This window comes from Solanum dulcamara, chromosome 12 (assembly GCF_947179165.1).
Source record: "Solanum dulcamara chromosome 12, daSolDulc1.2, whole genome shotgun sequence".
Taxonomy (NCBI): domain Eukaryota; kingdom Viridiplantae; phylum Streptophyta; class Magnoliopsida; order Solanales; family Solanaceae; genus Solanum; species Solanum dulcamara.
Window position 1 is genome coordinate 10,167,664 of NC_077248.1, and position 7,955 is coordinate 10,175,618.

The 7,955-nt window shown below is 34.5% G+C and overlaps 1 protein-coding gene across 1 annotated transcript; it reads right to left on the reverse strand.

Moving 5' to 3' along the window:
• Positions 1-196: 196 nt before the first annotated feature.
• LOC129876007 (tubulin beta-2 chain-like) lies at positions 197-2,157 on the reverse strand. Its single transcript, XM_055951287.1, has 3 exons — positions 1,657-2,157; positions 1,287-1,556; positions 197-1,075 (listed from the first exon to the last, which is right to left on the reverse strand). The coding sequence occupies exons 1-3, from the start codon at positions 2,048-2,050 to the stop codon at positions 396-398; spliced, it is 1,344 nt and encodes a 447-aa protein (XP_055807262.1). The 5' UTR covers positions 2,051-2,157; the 3' UTR covers positions 197-395.
• Between the last annotated feature and the right edge of the window lie 5,798 nt (positions 2,158-7,955).

Here is a 7,955-nt window from a genome sequence, read left to right on the forward strand (position 1 = left end):
CAACCACTGAGCCACAACCAACTTGGAACTGAATGAAGATACAATCAAGAAATATGACGATCCATCTTGTAACTTCAAATCGAAAGTCTTATGAACAGCAACAAATCAAGGTACTAACTATGAAAAACACATAAACACAAAAGACGAAATAGAACAAGATAGTAGTAGAAAGCAGAATAGGCAATACACAGCTATGTAAATAGCAATAAAAACTTAATAGTCATAAAACCAAGATAGAACACAACCACCAGAATTAAGTACTACTATTACAATACTGCAGATTGTCTTTGAAGCTAGCATAAAAATTACATGACAGCACTAGAGCTATCAAGACACATTACATTGCCATTGCCAAAAGACCATCAACAGGAAATTGTGGTTTGGCATCATCCAAATTAAGCATGATTGATATCCTCTTCTTCATCCTCCTCATAATATTCCTCCTCATCAGCAGTGGCATCCTGGTACTGCTGATATTCAGAAACCAGATCATTCATGTTACTTTCTGCCTCGGTGAACTCCATCTCATCCATGCCTTCCCCAGTGTACCAATGCAAGAAAGCTTTTCTCCTGAACATAGCAGTGAACTGCTCGCTCACACGCCTAAACATCTCTTGAATGGATGTTGAGTTCCCAATAAATGTTGATGCCATCTTAAGCCCGGTTGGTGGGATATCACAAACAGTTGACTTAACATTGTTTGGAATCCACTCAACAAAGTAGGAAGAGTTCTTGTTTTGCACATTGAGCATCTGCTCGTCCACCTCTTTTGTGCTCATCTTACCCCTGAACATAGCAGAGGCAGTCAAATATCTTCCATGACGAGGATCAGCTGCGCACATCATGTTCTTGGCATCCCACATTTGCTGTGTAAGTTCTGGCACTGTCAACGCCCGGTATTGCTGAGAACCACGTGAAGTCAATGGTGCAAAACCAACCATGAAAAAGTGGAGCCTAGGGAATGGAATCAGATTCACAGCTAATTTCCTAAGATCAGAGTTCAACTGTCCAGGGAAACGCAAGCAACAGGTTACGCCAGACATTGTAGCTGATATCAGATGATTTAGATCTCCAACTGTTCCATTCAACAAAGGGAGATAAGAAACAATGAATATTACGATAAAACATGCTCCACAGTAAGTTTCAACAATCAAACATATCAGATGATGCAGAACTTCAAAGTGTTAAATACAAAAAACTAAGAAGAAATACGGAACATGGTCAGTTAAAGACAATCAAACAGATTAGGCAAAGAAAAGCGCAATAGAGATGCTGAAATGACTTACAGCTTGGGGTGGTAAGCTTTAGGGTTCTGAAGCAGATGTCATATAGAGCCTCATTGTCAAGCACCATACACTCATCGGCATTTTCAACCAATTGATGCACGGACAAGGTAGCATTATAAGGCTCAACAACGGTGTCGGAAACCTTAGGTGAAGGGAAAACGGAGAAGGTAAGCATCATTCTATCTGGGTATTCTTCTCTTATCTTAGAGATCAATAGCGTTCCCATTCCAGACCCTGTTCCTCCACCCAAAGAATGGCACACTTGAAATCCTGAAAATTAAACACACAGAAAACGTCAAGAAATCCCTCAAAATGCACAGATCTATAACAACAACATCACATGAAAACAAAATTCCCGAGAAAGACAAACCTTGAAGGCAATCACAGTTTTCGGCTTCCTTACGAACAACATCGAGAACGGCATCGATCAATTCAGCGCCTTCCGTGTAATGTCCCTTAGCCCAATTGTTACCAGCACCAGATTGTCCAAAAACAAAGTTATCAGGACGGAAGATCTGTCCATAAGGACCAGATCTGATACTGTCCATGGTACCAGGTTCCAGATCCATAAGAACAGCCCTAGGAACAAACCTTCCACAGGTAGCCTCATTGTAATAGACATTAATTCTCTCAAGCTGGAGATCAGAATCACCACTGTAACGACCGGTAGAATCAATGCCGTGTTCGGCACAAACAACTTCCCAGAACTTGGCACCAATTTGGTTGCCGCATTGTCCACCTTGAATATGAAGGATTTCACGCATTTTGGAACTGAGATCTGGACAAAATATGAACAAAAATTTTGTAGATCTCAACAAAATTGGAATACAAATGAAAGATAAATTGTAGAGACAAACAAGGGGGGTGGGGTGGGTCTGTATTTTATAGTGAGATTGATATTTTTTTCACGGTTTCAAAAGCGTTTTAGGGTTTGAAAGAAAGGGACGGATGAGCTGTAACGGATAATGAATGTACGGCTCAGATTTATTTATATTTTTCTGAACAGTTCAGATCTTTTTATACTTATTATATAATAACCACAATTGATTTTGTATAATTTTTAAGAAAACGAATAATTTTATCAATAATATCTTAAAATAATTTAATGGAAAAATAATTATTAATTAATAATAAAAATAAATTATAAATTAAATTAAAATTATTTCTTAATTTTATAAATTAGATAAATATTATTAAATATATATTTTTAATATAATAAATAAATAAAATAATTATCCACTATTAATTTGACATAAAAAATAAGAAGAAATAAACAGAGGGGTGAATCACCCTTATTAAACAAATCGTGAACATATAAGTATTATTATTTTATTTTGTCAATATACGATCATTTTTAGGAAGGAAATTTGAAATTTGAAAATCAAGGGGGACCAGCTGGACTTCAATGTGACGTTGCTTTTTCTTCACATCTCTAATTTATCAATTGGTCATTTACATTTCACGAAATTTCTCTTGTATGGAAACCATAAAGTGAGAAGCTTTGGTCAAACATGTTTGCTTAAAATTATTAATTTAATTAGGCCAAATACATATATAAATTCTTTAATTTGCTTAAAAATTTTGACACTCTAGTTTAAAATTATTTCATTTTAATCCTCTAACTTTATATTTTATATATCATTTAAATACAAAAGAATTTATCAGATATAAGTATTCAATGTATGTTAAAATAACATTAATAATTGAATAATTTTTTTAAATACTTTTCTTAATCGTATAAATTTTTAAAAATATGACAAGAATGGAATAAAACCTGCTATTTTGTAAAGTATAATTATTATGAAAATCCTGAAATTGGAGAGTTAAGAAGATCTATACCGGGGCAATGTGGAATCAAAAGTGGATGCAGTTTTAGACGCTGGACATATCCTCATTAGACTGGCGACAATTGAGGACTATGTACATTTACTATCCACCACTGCCTTTTATGTGAAGACAAAGGAGAACTATTGACAGATGAGAACCCTTAAGTGGGATCCATGATTTGAACCAGATGTGGAAACAACAATTGAAGTTGCTTGGATATCCTTTCCAGATCTACCACCAAACTTCTTTGCAAGGGATGCAATTTTCTCAATAGCAAGGGTTGTAGGAAAATCTCTTACAGTGGACATAGCTACAAGAAACTAGACGAGGCCAAGTTGTGCAAAAGTGAAGACAGAAGTAGATTTGATTGCAAAATTACCTCAAAGAGTTCGAATCAATAAATAAGATAATACAACAAGAGAAATAAAATAAAAGTGGATAAAGATGCAATATGATCATATGCCTAAATACTGTAAGGAGTGTTCTTTACAAGGACATGATGAGAATAATTATTGGATTTTGCATCCGAAATTATATGATACATACAAGGAGGAACAAGAAAGTCTAGAAGGAAAGAAAGAGGCAGAAGAAACAGTGGGCACAACAATAGAAAATAGGAGAATGCTTACAAGTGGAAAAGTAGTGAGAAACAGAAATAATAGACAAGAATGGATGGTTAGAGAAATAAATAAATATAAAAAAGATAAGTATGGACATATTGAAGGGAACATTGATTACCAAGACGAAAATACTTTTGAGACATTAAGGGAGAAAGATGGGAAAGAAGAGAAGAAAAAGAAAGAAGAGCATACAGATGAAAATCCAAAGGAAAGTACAAAAGAATGGGTGAATAAAAACTTTGGTAAGGAAAGAAAGGAGAATGAGACAGAATTAGAATATCAGGGAGAAATCATCAAACATGTGGGGGAAGGAGAAGATCAATAGAAGACAGTAGATAAAAGTAACGAGGAACAGGTTGTACAACCTAATATCAAAGAAGATACTAATGCAATACGGAAAGATCTAACAATGAAAGAAGGAAGTAAGGAGAATGAGAGAACTATGGTGGTATATGGATCTAATCTGGAGGATGTTAGTCTATTAGCTATGCAAATGTGGGTAATGGTAAAGGAGAGAACTAGAAAAAGGGGAACAAATATAAGGTGGACATGAGCAGAAGTATTAATAATGCGGCTAATGAAGGAGATTTATCTCCCAAACATAGTGGCAAGTTAAAGGAGGTATACACAAATAAAAGGAAGCTGAGAATAAGGAGGCACAAGCTTTATCTAGGCAATCAAAGAAGACTATTGTCAAGAATCCAATGTATCAATGAAGATTCTAGTTTGAAATATTAAGTCAGCAGACACCCCAAAAGCATTTATTAGGCTTATAAATATACATAAAAGAAATTAATATTATTTTGTGGGGATGACAGAACCATTTGAAGATAATCAAGGGATTGAAGAGTACAAAAGAAGATTGGGGATGAAACATGTTGCTACTAATGTTAATGGTAAAATATGGGCATTCATAGATGAGGAAATGGAATATAATATAGTAAGGGATGAAGATCAGATGCTAATTATTAATCTGAAGAATAGAAATGCAGGTTTAGAGGTAATAATTTCTCTAGTCTATGCAAAATGTACTCAAGGAGAAAGACTACAGCTATGGAAAGCAATGGAAGAAATAGCCAATACTACATATCCTCCTGGATGGTAGGGGGAGATTTTAATGTCATTTGTAATGAAGAAGAAAAACTTAGAGGCAGAGCAGTCACAGAAGTCGAAGTGAGAGATTTTAACCATTATATTAATGTGTGTAACTTGTAGGATATGAGCTTTAAAGATAGCAAGTACACATGGTGAAATGGCAAAATAGAAGGTGACTGTATTTTTAAAAGATTGGATAGGATATTGAGTAATGAAAAATTACAAGACATATTTCCAACAATTGAAGTAGATCATTGGTAAGAAGTGGGTCAGACCATAGCCCTGTAGAGGTAACGTTTAAGCAGAATTTAGAAGAGGTGGTTCCTTAATTTTTGGATAAAGGAGGAGTCTTTTACAAATGTGATTAAATAGCACTAGACTGCAGATTTTGAAGGAGACCTTTTCAGCTTGTTTTACTACAAGTTAAAAAGGGTTGAGAAGGCTCTAACACAATAGAGTAAAGCTACCTTTGAGAATATTTTTCAATAAATAGCAACTTTAGAAGAGATAATAAGAGTTCAAGAAAAGCAATTTGAAGAAAACCCTTCAGATTGTAACAGAAAAATACTTTATAACTCTCAAGCTCAGTTAAAACTACAGCTCCACAAAAAAGAGAAATTCTGAAAGCAAAAAGCAAGCATGCAATGGTTCAAGAAAGGAGAAATAAATACAAAATTCTTTCATACTATTGTAAAGGGAAGAAGGAAAAGACTAAGGGTGAATAGAATTCATAATGAACAAGGAGAGGTGTTGGAGCAATAGGAGGACATTGCCAATGCAGCAGTGAAATTCTATAAGAAGCAATTCACAATGCATAATATAGGGATGGACAAAGATATGATAAATGAGCTGCCAGTGGTAATTAATGAGGAAATGAATGAAGAATTGCAAGCTATACTAGAAATAAAGAAAGTGAAAAATGCAGTTATGAATCTAAACAAAGACAGTGCTGGAGGATCGGATGGAATGACAGAAGCTTTCTTTCAAAGTACATGGGTCATCATAGATGAGGACATTCACAAAATGGTTAAAGCATTTATTGGGGGAGTAGAAATACCAAGGTATATTACTCATAGTAATTTTTTTTTCATACCAAAAAAGATGGAGGTAAACACTTTCAGATCTAAGGCCTATTTCACTGAGTAATTTTTTGAATAAAATATTCTCAAGGATTATGCATGAAAGAATCAAAAAAGTTCTACCTCATATTGTTTCCCCAGAGCAGGTAAGTTTTGTGCAAGAAAGGAGTATTGCTGAAAATATATTATTGGTATAGGAGATTATTGCAGAAATAAGGAAAAGAGAAAGGTCACTTAACCTAGTTATAAAACTAGATATGATATTGTAGAATGGTTATTTCTAACCAAGGTCCTGAGAAGATTGGGGTTTGGAGAAATATTCATAGAAATTATTTACAAGTTGACAAGTTACAACTGGTATTTAATTTTGTTGAATGGGCAACCTAAATGCTTCTCCTAATCAATTAGAGGATTAAAACAGGGAGACCCATTATCTCCAACTTTGCTCATAATTGTTGTTGAAGTTATGTCAAGGTCGTTGATGCCCTTATGAGGAGGAAAGAGTTTAAGAGGTTTGGCATGCCAAAGGAAAGTTTGAAATTAAACCACTTCGCATTTGCCAATGATATGATAATCTTATGCAAGGCATAGTGAATATAATACAGATGATCACGGACACTTTAAGGAAGTATGAGAAGATTTCAGGACAAATGGTAAACAAAGAAAAAAGTGTTATTTATATGCATTACAGTATTGAGAGAGGAGAATTTTACTGCAAAAGTGGCTACAGGAATCTTAAGAAAGGATTTTCCTTTCACTTATTTGGGATGTCCTATCTTTTACAGAAGAAAGCAGAAGATATATTATCAATCAATGATATAAAGGATAGGACCAAAGTTACAAGGGTGGAAAGGTAGATTACTATCCTATGAAAGAAGAGTTATTCTTATAAAACATGTGTTGCAGAGTACTCCCATTCACTATTTATCAATTATGAATCCCCTTATCAATGTTCTTAAATAGGTGCAAAAAATGATGGCTTAATTTTTCCAAAGTAATTGCATAAGGGGAAGAGGAAGACATTGGTGTAAGTAGAGCAATTTATGTCTACCAAAGGTAAAAGGAGGGTTAGGATTTAGACTTATGCATAATATGACTATGGCTCTGTTTTGTAAGTTATGGTGGAACTTTAGAACAAATCAATCCTTATAGAAAGATTACATGGAAAATAAATACTGCAAAGGTACTAATCCTTATTATATAATGTAGAGACCAGGAGAATCACAAGTATAGAAAAAAATGCTACAAGCAAGGAGCTAATAGAACATCAGATTTTATGACAGATAAAGAGAGGATGAGCTATAGTGTAGCATAATAATTGGATAGATTTAGGAGATATCTATACAGTCATTAGAAACAACTGGGAGTGGGATGAAAGATATACAAAGATTGAGGATATTACAAACCAAGAGGAATGAGATGTTGAGATTATGCAAGAGATCTTTCCACCAGAAATTGTGGAACATATCCTTGAGCATATAAAACCTCCTAGGGGAAGAGTAGAAAATGATAAACCATTATGGATGTTGGAAACAAATGGGAAGTTCACTGTCAAATCTGCTTGGAATTACATAAGGCATACGGAGGACCCAAATAGAGTATACAAATGGTCGTGGACTAAGAGAGTGCCTTTTAAAATGTGCTTTATAGTTTGGAGATTGTGGAAATTTAATATTCCAGTCGATGATGTTCTAAGAAGGTGGAGGTTTGAAGGCCTTTCTAGATGTTGGTGCTGTGAACAACCAGGGCAAGATACTATGACCCATATGTTCCTCAAATCAAATTTTGCTAACATAACTTGGTCCTAATTTTGCTCTTTTGCAGGTTTTAATATTGAAGGACTGCCACTCACAGAAGTCATAATGTTATGGTGGGGAACTGACAATATTGTTAGTATGAAGCCATATTTTAGGGCAATCCTAAGCTTTATCGTATGGAAACTATGAAAGAGAACAAACAAGAGGAAGCATGAAGGAAAGTATACATCTTTGGCAAGAGTCATTCATAACATTACCATAAACATATATATGTTGATAAAAGTAAGAAGA

Bases quoted from the DNA above. Each gene is read 5' to 3' on its own strand.
- LOC129876007 (XM_055951287.1), bottom strand. From the start codon at position 2,050: ATGCGTGAAATCCTTCATATTCAAGGTGGACAATGCGGCAACCAAATT. The intron at 1,557-1,656 runs GTTTGTCTTTCT...TTTAATTTTCAG, and splicing joins AAACTGTGATTGCCTTCAAG to GATTTCAAGTGTGCCATTCT. The intron at 1,076-1,286 runs GTAAGTCATTTC...TGAATGGAACAG, and splicing joins AAAGCTTACCACCCCAAGCT to TTGGAGATCTAAATCATCTG.